The 22,548-nt window shown below is 42.4% G+C and overlaps 1 protein-coding gene across 1 annotated transcript; it reads left to right on the top strand.

Annotated features, from left to right (window-relative positions):
• Positions 1 to 239: 239 nt before the first annotated feature.
• On the top strand, positions 240 to 21,019 carry fam171a1 (family with sequence similarity 171 member A1). The gene is made up of 9 exons (XM_053326852.1): positions 240 to 577; positions 7,475 to 7,702; positions 8,363 to 8,455; positions 11,996 to 12,154; positions 12,812 to 12,988; positions 16,753 to 16,869; positions 17,098 to 17,212; positions 17,986 to 18,103; positions 18,417 to 21,019. The coding sequence occupies exons 1-9, from the start codon at positions 472 to 474 to the stop codon at positions 19,971 to 19,973; spliced, it is 2,670 nt and encodes an 889-aa protein (XP_053182827.1). The 5' UTR covers positions 240 to 471; the 3' UTR covers positions 19,974 to 21,019.
• The last annotated feature ends 1,529 nt before the right edge of the window (positions 21,020 to 22,548 follow it).

The raw sequence follows: 22,548 nt of genomic DNA, 5'->3' as shown, positions 1-22,548 counted from the left end.
TTATTTATTGTTCTTTGTTCTTTCTATTACTGTCCACATTTCCTGCTGCAATAATGTAAACGTCCCCACCGTTATCTTGACATGTCTACGTTCAACCAGCAGGTGTCGCCAGAGCTCCACGGACGTGGCGCGGTGCTGCGTGTGGGAGAAGCCGCCTGTTGGTGCTGTTCTTCTGGGGCATGTGGCTCAGAGGAGTGGGGCTGTCTTCCTCTCTGACCCCGGCCCGTCGATGAAAAAAAAAAAACCGACCGAGCGGCAAAAAGGGCTGGGGATGCACAACGGGACAGAGGAAACACAGCTTTACGGGCAAAAAACAGGACTGCTGATGCTGCTAAACATGGAGTGTCTCCTCCTTTGCAGAATAAACCGAGTGTGTGCGGATGTGGTCGGTCAGTGAGTTTAAAACAGAGAAAGATTGGGCTGCTACTTTGATTTTTTTTAACCCCGTTTGCGTTGTTACACACATCTGCAATGATGTGGGCTGTGGACCGGAGCAGGACCGTAATCTTCCTTCTCCTCGGATACCTCGCCTCCAAAGCTGATACCAAAACACTCCCGGAGGACACAGCCACCGAAGGTAAAGCACATTAACTCGCTTTGGCCCGCTTTGGTCGGTCCAGGAGGACGACTAGCGGGTCTGGAGGCTAATGGAGCCGCTAACTTAGCCTGGATGCTGATGTGACCTAAACTTAGCTAGCTAGCAGGTTAACTTCAAATGTCTCTAACACAACGCCTGGTTTTCATTTTATTCACTTAACCACATTTTAAATAGGCCTTTCTCACTTCAGACAGCTTTTTATATTTGTGGAAAATATGTTGTTATTGGTGACTTCGTGACTGAAAACATGTCCTTGTTGTGCACAATAATGTAGCCGAGGTCCAGCTGCTGGGGTTTGTCACACAGGGTGTCTGCAGGTGTGGAAAAGTCTTAAAAAGCATTGATCCAGGATTCCTCTTTAAAAAAAAAAAAAAAAAGAGATGGCATTTAAAAGTTTTAAATTTCATTTACAAACGTCTGGAATATTTTTCTACCATCTACCAAAAACTGTCAGGAAAATCCCCAGTGTTATTGTCCCTGACTTTAAATTATTCATTATGGGTATTTTCAATTTTATCAACGTATCCAATGTATTTAAAGAGAGTTAAATTATTTTGGTAAAGCCAGCAGAAACCCTGTCAAGTCAAAGTGTCAATGTTTGTCTGGGAAGTGGGGGTCAAACTTGCACGTAAATCTTTCATAGTATGCAGAGCTTCCTCTGTTTAAACATTTTGATCTGACTGTTTGCTTGTATGTGCTTCTGTTTTTGGTCAGTCTTTTTCAGGCGTCCCATTGAAAAAAGAGTAGCCAGGCTAATTTCTAATAAATGTTTTTTTTTCCCATTACCACTTGTAAGAGAAGATAAACTTTACTGATACCATGCAGAAAAAGTACAAAACCAGATGCATAGTGTAGATGAAATTGATAGATAATTAAAAAAACAACCTAGAATAGTGTTACACTGAGGATACACAAAATGAAGCATCAACAACAACTAAAGATATTGAATACTTTTCTATACTACACTAAGTGTTTTTTTTTTCAAGGTTACAATGTAAAGCTTCCTCTGGTACTACAGTATGTAGAGTCAAAATAGGAATAATCTGAGGACAAAAAGCATTTACAATAACAAATCACAGGCTGAAGTAAAGTATAATTTGTCTGCAGAGAGCAGCTACTACGAGAGGGATGTGTTGAGATACTACACTAATTTCTCCTTAGTCAAATCCACACACCAAACTTTGTAAGATGCAGGCCTGCAGAGCTCCTTCACAGGGAATCCCGTGCACCACAACATCATACTCCTGCAAAGTTTGAGGGAAGCATGAATCACAATAATCTGATGACATTTAATTCAGCCGTTCACTTCAAAGTTGCCCCGTCATAGCAGCCTCCATCTCTTTTATCCATCTCTCTCTGTTATCTCTCACTTGCGTGCGCTCACGTCTCGGTCGCCTGTGCTCACGGCCTACATTCGGTCCTCTCTCTGCAGTAGTGTTTACAGCAGAAGTATGACCGTAAACGTAGGGTAAATCTCGCTGTAAATCAGTCAGGGTTTTGAAAAATGCAACACTTTTTTTTTGTCACTCAGTCAGCTCCTGATGTTTATAATTCTAAGATTAGTTCAGGAGGTTTTAGAGAAATTTGAGCTTGAAGGCTTCTCATCAGTTGTTTTTCTGCCTCATGAAAACAACACAACAAACTCTGTTCAAGGAAGACAAATTGAGGTATAACTGCCTTGATAACTCACAAGATTGCAGCGCTTTGAAGTCTGTTTTGGCCTCCATCCCCTCTCTGTTTTCTCTCCCTCTCTCTCTCTCTCACCCTCTCTTTCTGAGTTGTTCACTTTCCCTCAGATTGACCTTCAGTTGTCCCTCAGGGGTTGTGTTCAGGTCGATACTGAGGATTTCTCCTGGTCTGTCCGGCAGACAACATGGATGAGTGGAGCCAGACAATCTACCCGCAGATATAGATCTCACTCACATTACTGCTGCCCATAATAGGCATGGCATGGCATCTCCAACAGACAAACATTCGCTGGAGCTGGACGGGGGCTGCCAGGAAGTAGACAAGTCAAATCATATTGTCACCAGCGAGCCAAGCTTGATTACAATCATGAGATGCTGGTGTGAGCGCTAACAGAGGCCCACTTTGGAGAGGTTACATCAGGTCCTGAGAAAGGGGGTCAACTAGCTCCTTACCAAAGAATCACAACTTGTTTTGTATTTAGAGTGAAATATCTATTGAAGTAAGATGAAGAGAAGTATTTTATTCTCCGACTGAAGAGTGGAGACCTGGTGATGTAACCTTGTGTCTCCAGCTGAGCTAATGGGATTGACCATTAGTATCTAATCTCACTTTTAATCCACATGAGGGAAAATAGCAGGCTGAGCCGCTATTGATAGTCCTTTGCTTTGCTTAAAATGTCTGTTGGCTGTTGTTTATTTTTCTACGTCAGGCCTTGGTTTGACTCTGCACCTGCGTGTTTCATGCTGGGACATGTCGAGGAGTGTTTGAGTCCCTTGTCCTTACTGGTGCTTCATTCTGTTTCTCATGTAATCCTCCTTTTGTTTAGTATCCCACAACTTTTTTAAAAGCTCCATTTTTCTTCTCACAGCACTGAAAATCAGATGTTTGTCATTTATCTGAAGAGCACACAAATAGCTTCAGTAACTGTTTTTCTTTTGCTGTGGTCGGACAAGTTATTACATCCAGAAACACAAACAACAGTGCTTGAAGTTAAAACGACTTGCATGGTGTTGTTCTCTCAGACTTGAAACCCTGAACTGCATTTCTTTGTTTCTTTTAGTTATCATGTGATATGTAGATAAATCAACCTGTGATTCGACACAAGGGGAGCTTTAAAATAACATCATGCTGCAGGGTTTTGTTGTTATAATGAACACAATGTCACTGAATACTTTGAACCTTAATTTAGCCATTCGTTTAAGACACATTTCTGATGTTTTGGCTTTTATTGGATGCTCCAGTGAAACGAATATGCTTTGCTGTGTTTGCCTTCTTACAATACCTAAATATTACTGTTATTTGTTGAACGCCTGACCTTTTTATAACAGAAGTCACTCCCTTTTTGGAACAAACTCCCCGACAGCATAGCCAGCAAAAGTGTTACTAATTCCTTCAGTTCAAGCCTGCGACTATTATTTTCATAAACTGCTAATTAAGGTTTTTCAGTTGATCTGTTAATTGTTGGGTCTGCAAAATGTTTTCTTAAAGCCCAAAACAGTCCAAAACCAGAAGATATTAATTTTTAAATCCCATACGACGGGGAAAAAAAAACTGTGAATTATTACAACTGAGGAGCTGGAACTAGAAGATATTTATCATTTTTACTTGAAAAAGTCCAAAAAAATTGAGTTGATTTTCCAAATGATTGCTTAGCTCAGTTGATTGGTTAATTAGTTCCTCTCTACTTTTAGCAATTCTTGTTGCTGCTGCACTTAGTAATGACAAATACAAGTCAGCAGGTTCCAATATTGTTAATATCATATTATTATTATTATTATTATTATTCACATCAAAGGTTATACTTCATGATAGGGCACACACCTAATTGACTGTTTTTTTTAATACCATCAGTTTGGCTGTTGCAGCTTCACAAATGTGGATACTTGTCTGCGTTTGTCTTTTTAATGTAATTATGACTTATACTGACATCACAGTAATGTACGATGAGCCATCGACTCTAATGAGCAGTCAGCGCTGGCGTGACTGCATCCACAATACTAGCGAGCTTTCCCCACACACACAGAAAGCATCTGCTCCCCCAACCCCACCTCCCCCTCCTCCATTTGGAAGAACCCCAAACCCTTCACACACCCAGCGGAGTCCAGCCATACCAGGCATTTCCAGTTTATAGCACCTCACTTTCCATTCCTGAAACTCCTGATTAATACACAGCAACACGTTTTAATTCAAGCTGTAGTCAGCCAAAAAAAAACATGCACACACTTAGTTTGTTTGCCCTGTTTTTTCCTCTTAGGTCCATCTTTTTATACCTGCAGTCAAACACACACAACCACCCTGCTGCTTTGGCTGCTGTTGCTGGGGATAATTGGTCTGAGATTGCAGCGCTGGTCAGGAGAAATTCTCTTTGATGCCTTTATTCTCCATATGGTACTCAAACACACTCAGATAAGGAGTCGATACGGTGAGAGGCCGTTATGGAGGTACTAGTTTGTGATCATTCTTCTTCTTCTCCTCCAAGCTTGTTTAACAATGATGTCACCGCACGGCTGATTTATTGGATAAGGACTGGGAGGGGACTGTTGCATTTGTGTGTGCTTGCATGTCAGTCTGGTGCTCTCCCGGGGGATTTCTTTTAAAGTGAGCACAGCTGGTACCCCTAACAGCACATCACTGGGAGTGGGACAGGAAGTGAGGTCATGATCCCTCCAACGCACACACACACAAACACACACACACACACACACACACACACACACACACACACACACACACACACACACACACACAGAAAAATCTTACAGGCTGTGTGGAGTTTCTGTTAAGGGGAAATCCAGCTCTTTTTTTGTTTTGCAATCCTCTGCTGTGACAGTACAAATGTAATAAAGGGAGGAATGGAGTGAAGGGTCAGGAAGCAGCAGCGGAGCAGATCATCACACCCTCAGAGTAATGATGTGTTTGGTTTGAGATTGACATGTTGCTCTGCCAAACCTCGCCGCACACACAAAAAGCACCACATAACTTCCATCTCTGCAAAGGTGTTATTTGGCGAGCGGAGCTCTGTTTTTAGGTCGGGCCTGCACTCACGCTGAACTCCTACCAGATTGTGAGTGGTTTCTTGCTGACCACAGGATCCCTGAGTGGGGGGAGGGGGATTTGTCTAGCCAGGGGTATGTATGTGTTAGCGTATGTGTCACGGAGGGTGGGGTTACAAGAAAGAGTTACGACAAAAATTCAGTGGCAGAGTGAGTATGGGGGAGGTGGGCATGTTCAGGTCGATGGAGAAGGAGAGGGAAACCCTTTCAGCCTTAAGTGAGAGGTCATCACGGGTCAGCCAGCTAGCAATGATCAAACATAGCCCACGTCATCGTGTGTGAAGACTTCCCAAACACACAGAGTCACTTTGAGCTTGTGTGGTTGTAAAATTACAGTGTTTGTTGATATGATGCTGAAATTAACCTTTTGTTTGTTTGGCGGCTGGTGACACATAGGACATAACTATGTTTGAGCTGCTTGTTTTTATACAGAACTACAGGAAGCTGTCCACGGCAGTAAATACATGTGTGGACATACCTCGCTTGTTTTGTTATGTGGTTTTGTACCTGGTTGTATGGAAGTTTCTTAAATGCCAATTTAGGCCCATTCATACTTTGTGATAAAAAGTTGGTAATAGTAAAATAGTAAAATAGAAAAATGTTTCTTTTGTTGATTCAGTTCCCAAAGACAGGCTGCCTCAAAAGTTATAGTGTCAGAAATTTCCGACCAAAATCCCACAATGTGACCCATGTTTCCCAACGAATAAGAAAATGACATAAAATGACTGAATTCTTAAGCTAGAGTAAGTGTACGGCGCAACTGATTAATTTGTCGTTTATTTTCTTGATTTGGTCAATAAAATGTCAGAAAATGTTGAAAAATGGCATTCACAGTTTCCCAAAAAGCCAAAGTGACATCTTCAAATGTCTAGTTTTTCCCAACCAACGGTCAACAATCCAAAGATAATCAGTTTACTCTTCTTAAAGGCCAAAAACCAGACAAACCAGAAAATATAAGTTTGTATTATACTCATTGGAAAGGCTGAGATAAATAAAAATCTGATAAATTTGACTTTTTTTGCCTTAAAAGTGACAAAAAAAAGAAATTGGCATTACATTTTCTGTCAATTAACTCTTCATTGCAGCTCTAACCATTTAGATTTGAATTGTAGAGCTAGGCTTCACAAACTGTTTCAAAATTTCTGTGTCCAGGATTTAGTGGGCGGGTCTGAAAATCACCGCCGTGATTGGCATAAACCCGCTGCTGCTGTAGAGGTATACATACATTCAGCACACACTATTACTACTACAGTCTACAGTTAGCCAGTTAGCTGGGTTAGCCGTCGAGCTAGCCGCTGAGCTAGCATCTGAGTAAGCAGCAGAAAGCTCTCAGACCTAGCGTCCATGTTTCTGGTAGAGATGATGACTTTGATTGACAGGTGACACTTGGTAGGGGGTGGGGTTTCAGGGAACTCGATGGGCACGCCCACAGCATTTGGGGGCAGAGAAAGAGGCAGATTTTTACACAACTTTGAAGCCTAATTTAATATATTTGGTGATTTTTTTAATCATTCAAATTTGGTAGGGTGGTTAACAACACACTTTTCTGTGGTATGTCAAACTCAGAACACATATTTATTCGTACTTTACACAGACTTTAACAATTTGACATGCCTCAAAACTGATATCATCGAGTCTGACTGAGAAGATTTTATTTGATCCACCTCTTAGTGTGACATACAGTGAACTTTTAAGTGTGTTATTTCAATCAACAGGCAACCTGTGTACATTTTTGCATCTGTCATTTCCATTTAGAGAAGCTGTTTATATATACACAGTTGTTTTTCCCCACTTGTCCAAGGCTTCTTTGAGAGAGGGAAATGGTCCATTGTTTTCAAGGGGAAGTGCTTTTGGCAAGACTCTGGGAAATGGTCAGACGGCCGTCTCTTTGTGATTGTCCGGGACGTGGAGTACTGTCTCTGTGGATTGGAGGCAAAGGGCCTGGCGCTGAAACAAAACCCACTTAAAGAGACGACTGTATTTAACACAGCTGCGATTAAAATACCTTTCTGTTTTATGCCTGTATGTCTTTCCCTGTCATTGTTGTCTGGAATGTTTTCTGCACTTTTTTTTTTGTCTCTTCACACCAACACAAAGACGTGCATGGCTTAGTAAGCTTTGTGTTTGTTCACAGAGGTGACTCTAAAGGTTCACCTGAGCGATGCCAGCACTCACCAGCCCCTGGGAGGAGCCACCATACAGCTCTTCACCAACCACACTTCGGTAACCACGGAAACCTCACTGGCTGATGGTAACACCTACCTGCGCTTTCACTACCGCCTTGGGACACTGTTGGTTGTCACCGCAACCAAACAGGGATATGTGCCAAACTCTGTGCCCTGGACACCCTCCAGATTACCTGGTAGGTGTGTGTGCTGCAAATGTGTAGGGAAAAAAAGAAGTAATTATAGATGGGCAATGTTGGTGTAAACTATGTGTTTGCAGGTTATTGATTTCCATGCATTCTGCCAGTTTAATGTGTGTGTGTGTCTGAGTTTGTGCCAGGTGTGTGAGCTAATGATGAGTGGAGTGCTCCATTACTAATTTATTATAGTAGATGCCAAAACCCAGCAAGGGGTCTGCTTAAGCTTCCCTTTCACAAACGCACACACTCACAATACCTCCCAAGGGGCTGTGTGTGTGTGTGTGTGTGTGTGTGTGTGTGTGTGTGTGTGTGTGTGTGTGTTGGTGGGGAGGTGGACTGGGAGGTTATTATGAGCCAACGGAACGGCGGCCAATTGGATTATCACGCTTACCAGCCCTGAACAATAGAGGAGTGAAAGGAAGGAAGGAAGAGGGGAAAGAAGTGCAGTTTGCTGGGTCAGACTTCTGTCCTGCACCGCAGACAAGATAAAAGCAGAACTATTAAAAATGTATAAAGTTGTTTTAATGATTTATTATGTCTGATAGTGATCAGGAAGTGGCCAGGTGGATTGTAGCTTGTTTCCTATCTTAATTGTAGACTTAATCTTGCAGTTAATGCACTGACAGCGTACACGACTTGGTTTTGTTTGTGTTCCAGTTTTTTCCTCCATCAGCCTGGACCTGCTGCCAGAGAGAGCTGCTACTCTGATGGTGTATGATGACGTTGTGGAGATTGTGTCAGACTTCCAAGGTAAATGCAGTGTGTGCAGATCAATATTATGCCTTTTTGTATTTAGCAATGAATTCAGCTCATTGTTTTCGATTTTTAACAGTTTCCGCCCCAAATAACTGATTTTATGTTCCCATCATGCGTCCAAGAGACATTGATCACTGTAGTTCCCCTCTTACAAAGAGAATTACCCACAATGTGCTCTAGGTAAAAGAAAGTGAAGAGCCGCTGATTATGCATCTTTAACAAGTCTTTCTGTGTCATAAAAATAATCAGTTGAACTACAGAATATTTGTGCTGCAAAAGATGTTTGAATACAAAATTCACCTGTTCTATATATTTTAATCAGATTAACCCCCATTTTCTCGCAGCAATGTGAATAGGGCTGCAGCTAACATCATCATACATACATACATAATGATGCATACATTTTTTGTTTAATCATTCATATGACTGTTAAGAATTGCGAGGAAAAAAATCACACATTTCACTCCAAAACCTTAAGATTTTTAATTCACACTTTTGACAAAGAAAAGTAGCAAATCATCAAGTTTAAAAAGCTGAAACCAGACAATATTTGGTCTTTGCTTGAAAAATGACATTATTATTCCATCCAAGTAATTCCAACCGAGTAATTGTTGCAAATCTAAACTAGAATAAATAGATATATTCTTATTCATTTTTAATAAAACTGTTGTCAAGTGAACTCATGCATTAGCTAAACTGCACACCCTGCTTTGTATATGTACACACACACACGCGCGCGCACGCACACGCACACACAGAAACACACATAGAAATATAAATCATGAGTCTGTCTTTGTGAGTCAGCCTCTTTGTTAAGGTGTGTGTAATTATATTAGATAAGGCTTTCTCATTGAGGCAGAATCAATTATGTGTCTTTGTCCACCGGGTCTTGTATGGTCGTGACTGACAAGGGAGTAATTGAAAGTGTCAGCTGTTGTCTGACTAAAAACAACTTCCCAGACCCACACAAAATCATACAGACACCATTAACATGTAAACCTCTTGAGTACACACCGCCTACAGCCGAGTGTAATTTCTGCCCTCTGTCCAACACACTCTGTTTGTCACGATGTTGTGAATTCGGGAGCCCAAGGGAACGATAAACCTTGGCGTGTGGCACGAGGAAAGAGAATAAAAAAGAGGGAAGTGAGGAGGGGGAGGATGATACAGTATGTGCTGGAAAGTGGGTGGAGCAGTTGGAGAGAATAGGGGAGGGGGGGGCGGCAGAGCAGTCTCCAACAGAAGGAGGAACAGATGAGGTGAGAGAAAAGTGGAGGGAAAAAGACAAGAAGAGTTGAGGAAGGGAACACACAAAGAAGAGAAACAAGAACAGCAGCCACAGAATGAAATTGACATTCACACCTGTGTTTCAAGAACAAGCTTTACAATGAAACATGAAATTCAAAAGATGCACACACCGCAGACTCAAAATGATCATCTGAATTCATGTTGAACTAGAAACCCAAACACAGTGAACACTCGTTTACAGCTGGATCCGTGTCTCACTGCTCAGGAATGTGTGCTCGGCTCAGTCGGACCACAATGACATCACCTTGCTGAGTCCGGCTACGTTAGGTTTAGGTTAGGTTATCTTTATTGTCCCACCAGGGGATATCTGATTTGTAGTCAGTTTACATAAAGAGAGAATACAACAGAACAACATCAACAACACATCAACACAATAAATCACAGAGCTAGTGCTGGTAAATGGAAACTCATACCAAGTACAAATGTGCAAGAGTGCAGATGTGCAAGTGTGCAAATGTACAAGGGTAGTGCAGGGAGAGCAGCCAGAGTGCTATTTGCCATTAAGCATATCAATAGTACTTTGGATGAAGGAGACATGGAATCTTTTAGTCCTCCAAACAGGGGCCCTGTAACAACAGCTGAAAGCAAGAGCTTAAACTTCCTCTGGAGTGGAGGGTCCTGGCAGGCCCTCCTAAGAACGTGCCTGTTATAAATGACCATGAGCTCGGCCTGACTCCTTCCTGAAATGTTACTGGTCGTTTTAACGAGACTTCCAAGTCTCTTTTTATTGGACAGATTTAGGTTTCCAAACCAAGCAGTTATTCAAAAGGTTAAAACAGATTCAATGAAACTTCTATAAAAGAGTCATCATCTTTGATGGACTTTTCTTGATGCATTTTTTTTAAAACTGTTTATTGCACTTCATCGACAATTTGTTAATAGCAGGCAGAGTCTGCTGGATGGGAAGCAGCAATGGGGAAAAATGAAAAGGCAATTACAGTATTTGAAAGAAGCATCACACTGGCAGAGAGCAAAAGTTGAGCAAAGCAGTACTATAACGATCCAGAGTTATGTCCATTAAGCCTAATTTGTTGGATGAATTGAAAAAGAGAGATAAAAAATAACCTTGTACAACATCCTGAAACATCATCATCATGTTAAATCTGAAAGACTCAAGACAACTGACTTTCACATTCTTATGTAGACATGGAGGGTCCGAAAGCGAGACTGAGACTGCTTAATGGGAAAGTGGTCTCAGACTTATGGACCCTTCTTGGATCTGTATTTTCTTGTACTGGTCTGAAAGGCCATTGATGAGGTAACAACACGTATACAGTAGCTTACAATGTTTAATCCTAAAATCCAAATAGGATCCTTTACAGGATAAGTCGGGCAATGTTGCATATAATTCCTCCTGTCAACAAATCACCAAAGACCAAAAGCAACAATGTGTTTGTCTCTAATACTAAACAACTTCCATATCCTGTTTAAATCTGTGTAAATCTTTAAAAGGTTGTTAGAAATGTATGGTTTCATTTTTTAAAAAACAGGCTAAGTATATTCCTAAAACAGTGAGACATGTTTCCACAAATGTTACTCAAACAGAAGTAAGTAGTGAATTTGTTGGGGGACTATCTTTAGCTGCGGATTAAGACACATTTGGTGCACTAGTCTAATGAGTGTTTACCAGGACAGTGCACGGTATGGGGAATTGACTAAAATAGACTACAGTTCCCATGTTCTGTGTAATGTTTTCCAGTGTAAAAGTGTTGCTCACTGATGTGTTTTTAATAGTTTTTTGACAACAATGGAGGTTTATTGCACAGAGGAATGAGTTATATCAGACTTTGACTACCAAGTATGATGAACTCATTGTTGGTTTTGGTTCTTTGTGGAATTTGTAGCAATAATATGTTTCACAATGGTATTCAAGAGGATTAATAGCTTAATAATCACAATTTCAGATTGCGTTCTGGCATATTTTGCCTGGTTACTTTAACAATTTAAAGTACCTAATGTTGGCACTGTTTATAACCCAGAGAACAATATGACACAATTTTGTTAACATGTGAAAAAATGAATAAACTAGTCCTCTTTTCTTGGGCTGGTTTGACTTCCAATTAGACATTGTTACTTGTCATCCTCTTATCTCTAACGTCAAGTATCACAATGAAGGTGAAATGCCAAAAATAGAATAAAAAAATGTAATAATTGTCTAAATCCTGACACTTAAACACTGGGTACGCATGTATTATCCTGATGTCTGCATGTCTGTCACTCTATTAGGTTTCAGGGGTCAGCCCAGTGTTCATTTCCAGCGCAGAGCCTTGAGTCTTCCCTCCAACACATCCTACGCCAACCTGACCGCTCTGCTCACCGTGGCCAGCTCTCCTTCACACATCCAGCACTTCCCCTACCTGCAGGTCCTCTCCGGCAACGGCACAGGTGAGGCCTTGAGCATGGTAACCACACAAAGGGGTTGAAGACTCCTTCATAGAAATAGGGCCAAGGAGAAATGGGCACAGATGACAGGGGAAGTCTGCTGAGTGGGGGTGGGGAGGGAAGGCAGTGGTACATCATAGAGACACTACCCTGGAGAGGCCTCTCTATCTGACCTCCTGAAACACAATAACCCCTGTGTGTGCACTCTGTTCTAACACCAGCCCCGTGCCTGCATGCACTCCCATCCACATCTTGAATATATGTGTGTGTGTGTGTGTGTGTGTGTGTGTGTGTGTGTTGTATGAATTTGTGTGCACTTCTTTCTCCTTCAGCTTGAATACCCCTCAAAAGATCCCCCCTCCCTGCAGCACGTACGTTCTCCCTTCGGGCAACACAATCGCACTTGTGCGCTGTGACACTTTCCAACCTCACATTTTTTCACTCTCCACTCCGTTTCCTTCTTTCCTGTCTTTCCCTTGTTTTCTTTCCTGTCTGTCTTTCCCCTGACAACTCTCCTTTATCTATGGTGTTTTATGTTACTCCACCCCCCGCCGTCTGCTCTTTTTCTCCACTCCCCCCCCCCCCTCCTGCGCACCTTAGTCCCACTCCTTTCCTTTTTGCTGCATTTTTCTCTCTTACCCGCTCCTGCTTCTCTCACAGGGACCGAGAAGAGGTTTGAGTTGACTCCTGTAGCAGCAGTTTCTGTTCACTTATTGGCCAGCGATGGAGTGGAGCTGCAGGTGACTGAGCCAATCACGGTCTCCATCCCCCTCCCGGCTGACAGCGGCCTGAAGGAAAATGATCACATCCCTGCTTGGAGATTTGACCCGCGCTTGGGTATGCACTGACACAAACACACACACAAAGCTTTCCTGACTTAGTAAACAAGACTTCTGATATCTCATCTAGATATCTGTGTTTGTTTATTTGACTAAGATCTTTGAAATATAACTTTTTGACAGTCCAATGCGGCCGCAGAGTTACCTCTGTGTAAATTAGACCTATTTTCACGGGTTAAATGAATTGTGAAATTATTGGACAAGGAGCATTAACACGAATCACATGCACATTTGCACGCAGCTGCTAGGTCACAGTTTGTAGCTGTGTTGCAGCGGAATGAATGAATTTATTCATAAGGTCATAAAAAAAATGACCAACATACAGCACCACATTAATCTGCAAATCAAAACACAAATTCTGCCACAAATCACAAGATTGGACCGTGGATACATAATCTTCTTGAGCTCGGTCAAATCCTGAAAATAACTGAACAATGGGGACGTGCTGGTGTGGACGGCCGAGACCGTTCAAGCCTCTCTGGGCTCACAGATTTATTTGACCAACCTAAAATGTGTGCTGTCAGACGTCCCGCTATGCGACACGCCCAGCTCTACTTAGAGCTGAAAGACAGTGATTAGATCATCAGTTGAGTCAGACATATTTGCTCTACAAACCATCCTTCTCCATGTACATTAGTCTCACATTTCCAGAATTACTGTCCTCATCACTTTTGTGCTGTGGCAGCGCAAGTTAGGACCTGTTATAATTCTTCTGGTAAAGTAAATGTATTGGATTGTTTGACTGTAAGCTGAAACAAGTAGTCAATTAATCACTTAGTAGTATTTTTTGAGTCATCTTTAAACCTGTAATAACTGATTTCTTTGGCCATTGGGGGCAGCAAAAAAACAACCTGAGATCACAACACTGACATCCGCTCAGGCTGGATTTAAAAATGGATGTTGCAAAGTATGGCGTCACATGACAGGAATCTTAATCAAGCAACATTTAACTTACAGAAATATTGCAAGAATAGTCCAACTCTGTGAGTCCCGGAGCAAGGGAGAGTAGCAGGTGTGAATCAGCGTCCGTGTGGTAAACATAAAAGCTACTCGGTCTTCAGATCTTATTAAAGGAGCAATGATTTCCAAAATGACCACCAGCATACTTATTAGAGGGTTTGGATTCACCAATTGAAACCATAATGACCTGCTGGAAAACATTAGTGACTCAGTGTTTCTGGAGAGAAGTTGATGCTTTTTGAGTGGGAGTCAGTTGGAGCCGGGATTTTTTTGGAGCCAACATCTTGCGGCCGTCAGTGGCGTTGCACTTTAAGGTAGTTCCATATTGGCTTCAGCCTCAAGCCGCAGTAGTTGTGGCTTACATCAGTGCCTGCTGCAGCTGAAAATTGTGGAGATGAGAGCGGTGAGACTGAATCAAAACTGTAAAATGCGCCATAGAGCTGAGGGTAACTGCAGAGTCAGGTGATAATTATCTGTGGGTTTGTCACTAATGCCAAAACTTCACAAGTTCCCACTAATCCATTGTGAATATCTGCTGAATTTTTTTCAAACATCTTTATGATGCATTTGGTTTTATGTTGGGCTCTGCTTGCTATTTTCAGTCATTTTCTAGACTGAAAGATTAATCTATTAATAAAGAAAATAATCTACACCTGAATCAATAATGAAAATAATCGGTAGATGAAAACTTGTGGAGGACTGGTAGAAAACATAATTTTGCCAAATGCAGTTGACACAAATACAAAGACTCCTTTTTTAGATGACACATTTTCTTTACATATTCTTGTCAACTAGAGGGAAGCACGGGAAGAAACAGAAAACAGTGGTGGCTAAAAGGACAGAGGCCTTTCCTGCAAGCCACATGTCTTGAGTCAGACTACATGATTGTTAACAGGAATAAAAGGATTCTTGTGATTGGCATAAATGCCTTCTACATGAAACATTTGTAGGTCTGAACTGCGTGTGTGATGAAACTAACCTTTCTCGTATTCTAGGCATAAAATAAGAACAATTTTATGATGTTCAATCAGTACTATAAATGTAGAACATGTTTGCTCTTTGGGGCTTTGATAAAAGCTGAAAGAACACACACACACAGCCTGCGCACAGCCTGTAGCGGCGAGTATTTCCACAACAGAAGCCATACCCGGACCCCTCTCCGGGCTACATCTTGTGTTCCTTAGCAACCCACCAAATAAGTAACACAACAGTGGCCCGGCTCCTGATTGAGTTTCTTCTCTGAGTGGTTAAGTGTGTGAAATGTGTGTGAAATGTGTGTGAAATGTGTGTGTGTGTGTGTGTGTGTGTGTGTGTGTGTGTGTGTGTGTGCGTGGGTGTGCGTGTGTGGGTGTGTGTGTGGTTATGTATGTGTTAAACAAAGGATAAAAAGCAGACGCAAAGAAAGAACTTTGTAATCCGTCTGGTGCCTGTTGAAGGAAGACGTCAGGCTAATAGAAATGTTCTTCACAAAGAAGCCATTTTTGTTTACAAAGTGCGCACATGGATGACACACACACTCACAAAAACCTGTTTCTCTCAAATAACTGACAGCCTCTCATGTTTTGTTAGATGTTAAGCGAGTGTGGGGCAGGTATGTTTTTCCCCATGTCATGAACAGATCATATTCACCTGTTGTGTGTGTGTGTGTCATTCATGAACAGACACGCCTTCATCCTGAGAGGCGTTTGATGAGGCAAAGAAGGACAGCTTCCTCACATGAGCAGACCACTACCTACACTACTACGACTTTACGTGGGCGAGAAGCAGAAGTAATATATGAGCCATACTGACAATATGAATGTTTGCGCTGTGGCGAAGCAGTTGCCAGACTCTCTGTGTTGGGGTTTTGTATGGAAGCGTGGGAACAGAGTCATAAAATGTCAGTATTAAACAGGTCAGCCTCACAGAGAGGACTCCCCTGTGGAAACGATTCAGACAGGGTCAGGGTGAATCTGGGCAGGGCTGGGCACAGTGAGAAAGAGAGGGAGAAAGAGAGAGAGGTGCTGAGTCACACAGCTTCTTTCATTTCTCTCTGCCTCTCTTTCCCTTATCTGTCCTTCCATCCCTGCTCTTCATCCGCACTTATTTCCTCTCCTTGTAATTTTTTTTTTCCTTCCACCATCTCTTGTATATTTGCCTGTCCTCCTTGAACATCCTCTCCTTCCCCTTTTTTTTGTTTCCTCCCCTTCCTGAAGATTAGTGCTGATTCCTGACTCCTTCATGTTGCTTGATGTCGTAAAACAGCCTGTAAACATAAGAACAAGAGTCGCTCTCACCATGCTAGCCCTGGGACCCAGAGGAGGGGAAGTGTAAAATCACATGTGAATGTTTCCTCTTGGAGCAGACTTACTGTGAGCCAATCAATCAGTGCCTTTTGGCTTTGTTGTGGTTTTGTTACTGGCACTGCTAGAGCTGCTATTGTGCTCAGTGTTGTCCTTTTTCATAGACTCACTGCCATTTTACTGCACGCTGCCTCCCTGTGGGTGAGTTGGGTACTGCCAAAGCACCTTTCTCTCCTCACTCACGCTCAAGTTTGAATATATGGTTTACAACCTATTAATGGAGAGTTTACTTCTCTCACACTAACAAATAGTTTGGCCTTTTAAATATAAATGATTTACCCTTGACACGTATCTAAATGAAGGTAAGTGGACTGCTGCGCTCTCTTTACCGACTTAATCAGAGTCAAATGGGAACATGTCAGCTGTCATTTTGTTGCTTCTGCGCTCTGTAATTTTGGCTCTAATACAGAATAATTGTTGGTAAATTAGATTTTCAATTTGTGATTGTGTGTGTTTACAGGCGCATGGATAAAGAGCAGTTGGGGTCATGTGCAGCGGGAGGGCAACCAGCTCAGTCTGACCTACATTGCTCCTCAGCTGGGATATTGGGTGGCAGCCATGTCGCCACTACACTCAGGTGAAGGGGGTCTGCTTTAATGCAGGTTACAGACCGAGAATATATTTTACAATGCACACATTCTAACACCTTTTGCATATCATATATTTGCTTATTTCATATAACTCGACAAACTTATAGAATGGTTGAATATACAGTCATATTTTTGAGTAAAACTGGAAATTAACATGAAAATTTGTTTCTTTCATCTTTTTCGTATTTCTTCTCCACCTCCTGTCCTTCCAACAGGTCCAGTGCTTGCAAAGGACATCAGCACATACCACACTGTGTTTCTGTTGGCTATACTGGGAGGCATGGCTCTCATCCTGCTCTGTCTGCTCTGCATCCTTCTGTACTACTGCAGGTGTGTGTGATACTCTCTCCCAAGTTTTCAGATTTCAGATTTTTGACATGCCACATATTAAAGGCAGTCAGAAATTGCCAGAAAGAGAAAAGAAATGCACTATTTTGATATTGTCAGAAATATGCAGTGGTGTGAGAGGGTGCCTGTGGCTGGTTACATGTAAATATACTATACCTGACTATTTTAGAGTTTAATTTTTTGTTTATATATTTCATGCTCTTTCTCAATTTTCAATTGTCATATCAGTACCAAATAAATCAAAATGCTTGGAAATAAAAGCAGCGGGTCTCATTAAATAAGCTGTCCTGCTTGCAGCAAGATGTGTACTGAGATGAAATGTGAACAGCGGTGCTAACATTAGCCAGCTGAAACTACAATATCACAATATATTTCATATGCTTTGCAGTAATTTTAGCTTACCTAACTCTGTGTTATGGTGGGTGAATGGGTCATTTGTTACTGTTAATAGACTCCATTTCTAAGCTAATGTTAACTTGTGTTGAGAGGCAGGCCACTGGGGAGAGTGCATAAACATCACATCCTTTGAATTTCATGGGAAAAACAGCCGTCGTCCGTCACATAGAAATCAGTGCACAGGCTGTTGTAGGCAACCGAGAAAGTTGTGCAAGGTCTCATTTTTTAAGTTACTTTACAATATGTTCACTCATTGGCAATAGAAAGTGATTAATATTTAAAATTCTTACACATAACATTAAATTAAATGGGAACTTCTGAATGAACCACAACTTCTGCTGTGTTTCTGTGTTCTGCAGACGTCGCTGTTTGAAGCCTCGAGTATCTCACCGCAAGCTCACCCTGTCCTCTGGTCTGGACAGCAGTAAGAGAGACCAAGCCACCTCCATGTCCCACCTGAACCTCATCAACAACGAGGTCCGTCGGATTTTATGTGAACGGTTTAATCACCAAACTACTCTGTCTTAAGGAATATTTAACAAAGAGAGCACTTCTGACCAAAAAAGCTGACCAGGACCAGGACCAGAAAAGTATTTATTGTAACTTATAATGACTTAGCGTCTTTGTGGTTAGCAGAAAAAACAAAGATTAATTTCTCAAATCAATACTGTCAGAAAAATGCTCTCTCTGTTTTTGTCTCCGATAAAATTAATGTGATAGTTTGTTTTTTGTGTCTGTTATATTTGCTATCTTTCTTAAGATTCTTAAACTGAAATATTTTACATTTCAGGTTCAGCTGGAACTCGTTTCCACAGCAACTGAGCCTGACATGACCACGCCGATGCTGAAGCCTTCCTCATACGAGCAACAAGACAATCAACGTCAACACAGCCTAGTTCACATCAGCAAACACAGCCGCTCCTCTCTGGGCAACAACAGCCACCATGGCTCATCTCTTGGCAACCTGACGCCTCGCAGCAGAGACTACCGACAGTCTGTGGAGACGTTCCAATTAAAGGCCGCCCTCTCGAGTGGAACAGACCGGGGTTACCGTCAATCATACACGTCCGTCTGCTCATCCAATCATATTTCAGACGGACTGTCATCAGGCAATCACGGACCGATGTCAGCTCACCAGCTGAGCAATGTTGGGATTGTTGACTGCATCTCCCCTTGCTCTCCTCCTCACTCCCCCAGTAGAGGGGAAGGAGGTGAGTGCAGGGCTCCTGACTACCTTCTGTCCCGGTCTGTAGACCACCTGGAGCGCCCCAGTCCCCCATTGCTACTCTCCCAACCGGGCCAGCTGCTTTGCTGTGGATCTGTGGACCTGCTGAGTGGGGGGGAAGGTTACCCGAGGGTGCGTCCTACGCTGGTGATCCCAGCACACTACATGCGCCTCCCTGGAGAGCACCCTCTGTCTGGTCAGGCCCTGCTGCTGCAGACTGACCAGCAGAGTGACTTAGAGACCATTCAGGCTGAGCTCAACGCCTCACACTCCCAGCAGCCCCTCGGACAAACCCCCACAAACCACGCCCCGCGTCCCGCCAAGCAGGGTGAAGGAGAGAAGCTCGGCCTGTCTGAGTCTCTGTCGATTCCGGCAGCACTCGGGGAAACAGGTCTTGTGGAAATAAACAGCGAGGACACCCTGCTGGCTGAAAAGACTTTAATGGAGCTGCGAGGAGGGAAGCCCCTCCCTCACCCGCGAGCCTGGTTTGTCTCACTGGATGGACGCTCCAACGCTCACATTCGCCACTCCTACATAGACCTTCAGCGGGCGGGGTGCCACAGCAACACGCCAGGTGCAGGAGGTCAGCAGGGTAACAGCAGTGGCCGAAGGCGGGGCAATGGCAACGATGCAAGTCTGGACTCTGGTGTGGACCTGAACGAGCCAAGAGCAGGCCGCAGAGGGAGAGACGCAGAGCGGGAGGAGAGAGAGATCGAGAAAGACAGCTCGAAGGGCACAACGCCAGCCATGGCTTACACTCAGCTGGTATACGTGGATGATCTGGAAGGCGGCGGAAGCGAGGAGGAGACGCCCAAGTCCAGTCCTCAGGACAGCAAACTAGGGCCTGTCTTGTCAGACAAGGCAGAGGGTCAGACAGGGGATCAGGTGACGGGAGATGCAGAGGGCGTACAAATACAGGAAGAGCCCCCCTCACTGTCTTCTTCATCCCCTGCTTCTCCTCCTCCTCTGCCGACACCAGAGGGTGTGACTTTTAGGACTGATCACACGCTGCTGTCAGTCTCTCCTGATGACGACACAGCACATGAGGACGCAGAGGAGGAGAAGAAGAGCCCTTGGCAGAGAAGAGAGGAGCGACCCCTGCTGGCCTTCAACCTTAAATGATCCACAGACGACCACTTAATCACGACTCCCCTCTGCTCGGCCCATAACGTGAAGGATATATCCATTTAAACTGAAGCCCGTTGTTCTTGATATAGCACTGAGAAAATATTTCAGCACTGGGATCCCTCTTAGTCCAGAAATTAATTCAGATCCTTCACAATCTTCAAGATCCGCTTTTATGAAATGACCACTGTCGTACTCCATCAAACACTACTTAACAACTCACTTTTTAGGCATGTACACATTTGCCTGAGGGAGACGTTAGAGGCAAGAATATTTTATGCACAATAAATATATGCCTTTTTTTATAAATAGCCTTTTAAGCATAAAGGAACTGTAGTAGAAACAGTTGATGGGTGGTTCTCACATATGAAAGACTACAGGAACCTTTTTCTCTTGAGCCATATTGGCCTCAGTCCACTGACTGTAAACGCTAGAAAAACACTACACTCAATCAAAGTGAGATTATTACCCTAATTTGGCCACGCTGACTGATTTTTAAGATTGCGGAGCATCTGCAAAATACGGCAAGTGATTCTGATCTTTTCATAATGATGAAAGTGAAATGAAGCTGACGATTTTCTATATTTTTCTTGCTGTCAACTAATCTCATTTTTAGAGCCAAACCAACAATGACCTGATCCTGCTTACAAGTATTGCGTTTGTATCTGGTATATATCGTTTTCCTGTGTGCTGCAGAGCTGTTACATTTGGTGACATGTTCCTTAGGACTCAACCACAAAGATTACGGTCACGTTAGTTTGTTTGGAAATGGCTCCAAAAAACAACACGATGGCTGCTATTAGAGGAGTCGTGATATAAAGGAATGTGTCACATAGTGCAGGGTGTGGCTCATTTACATGTTTTCTGACTACAGTACAGAGGGAAAACATTATAACAACACTTTGGTGACATACACAGTACTTTTAAGTAGGAACAGTTCATTGTTGATGTGACACATGAGATTTATTGACAGTAGGTAAAATGTGTTCCTGAGTTTAGTGAGAGCAAGAACAGCAAGGATCACCCCAGACATAAACGTGTAAATCGTGTACTTTGAATGTTTTTTTGAGTATATTGCTGGAATTGAATCTAGCTGTAATCAGAAGGTTGTTTATACATGAACTACATGTGGTAGGGTGGGTGGGGGGTGTTTTTTGGACTGATGAAATTAAACCACTATCTGCACTGCAGTGTAATCAGATAATGTGACACACCACTTATGCTGGTGGGTAAGGATATAACACCACTACTATACTGTAGTTCTGCCCAAAATAATTGTGAGATGTTATAATATGAAGGGTTTTGTATCCGTTGAACCACTGACTGGCATATTTTGCTCTGAAGGCTATGCATCACTTTTATACGGCTGCTTAAGATGCCTTTGTTTTTCTTTTTCTTTTGTAATTTTAGTCACTATGATTTTAATTGCCAACATGAAGTATTTTACCCGAAAATAGGCTATTTTTATTTTTCTTCAAATATGTTAAGGGCTTTTCTTCTTCACTTGCCTTATTGTTAGTTACAAAGACACACATGATGCATACTTTTCACCTGAAACCAAATGATTTTAGCTTGCTTTGTTTCACCTTTATTTTTTTTTTACCATTTCCTCATGTTCCAAGTGCCTTTTGAACAAGCTCTACAACAGATTTGTGGAACAGATGACCTTATTTATATATACCTTATTTATTTCTCACCTTCTTTTGCCTTCAGCTTTCCTCCTCTACCTCAGCCCTCCCTTTCTCTCCCACTCGTGAAAGAAAGCATGCAGTAAACTTTCCTCCGCACTCGCGTATTACAAGCTACACTGCAGACATCTTAGGAAATGTCTACCAGCTGCTGCAAACATTTAAAAAAAAAAAAATCCTCCACAGTAATCAGCAATCTCTTGGAGTAAGCAGTCAAGGATTTACAGAAGTTTTCAGTGTAGCTCGGGATAGATAAAGCAAAGTGCGATTGTACGTGAAGCTAAACTGCGGGTCGTTTCAGTGCATTTACTTGTTTTTTTTTCTGTGTGTGTGTTTTTGGAGGGTGAATGTTTGTCTCGAATGTGTTTTTAATGTGCACTTGAGTGGTGGTGGTGTCCATCGATGACGCTGCCGAGACTGTCCACGTGAGTGTGCTGAGAAATAATCAACATACATCCACTCAAGGTTCATATAGTTATAGCAATCATATTACAGAGTGTGTATAGTCTTTTCTTTTCCTCTACTTGGTTAAAAATGATGTGTGAGTCGGTGTCGTGAATGGCCTCTTCTCTCATAGTATCCCAGAGCAACCTTCCAGTTTTAGGGGTGGAGCTGCAATACAGCAATCCTGAGTGTGTAAAATTGGTTGCTTGCATTATATTTCAAGCCTATTATTCTGAATAAACAGCCAAACTGGAATGATTTGTGTGTATTTGTGTTTGTATAACTGAACAAATATGAAAGGGATCATTTGCAGACAATTTTTCATATCTGGTCATTGATGCGTTCACACTTATTTTGATTGTGTCTTCTTTAGGAACCACCACTTGAGAGATGATCAGGGTTGAATTCTGACAATATCAAACATCTCTATGTGTGATGAA

The sequence above is a fragment of the Scomber japonicus genome, chromosome 10 (genome assembly GCF_027409825.1).
Source record: "Scomber japonicus isolate fScoJap1 chromosome 10, fScoJap1.pri, whole genome shotgun sequence".
NCBI classification, from domain to species: Eukaryota; Metazoa; Chordata; class Actinopteri; order Scombriformes; family Scombridae; genus Scomber; species Scomber japonicus.
Note: the sequence above shows the minus strand (reverse complement) of the source record. Positions and strands in the feature narration are given on the sequence as shown.

Excerpts from the sequence above, each read along its gene's own strand:
- fam171a1 (XM_053326852.1), top strand. The coding sequence starts at position 472 with ATGATGTGGGCTGTGGACCGGAGCAGGACCGTAATCTTCCTTCTCCTC. Across the intron at positions 7,703-8,362 it reads GACACCCTCCAGATTACCTG|TTTTTTCCTCCATCAGCCTG; the intron begins GTAGGTGTGTGT and ends TTTGTGTTCCAG. Across the intron at positions 8,456-11,995 it reads GATTGTGTCAGACTTCCAAG|GTTTCAGGGGTCAGCCCAGT; the intron begins GTAAATGCAGTG and ends TCACTCTATTAG.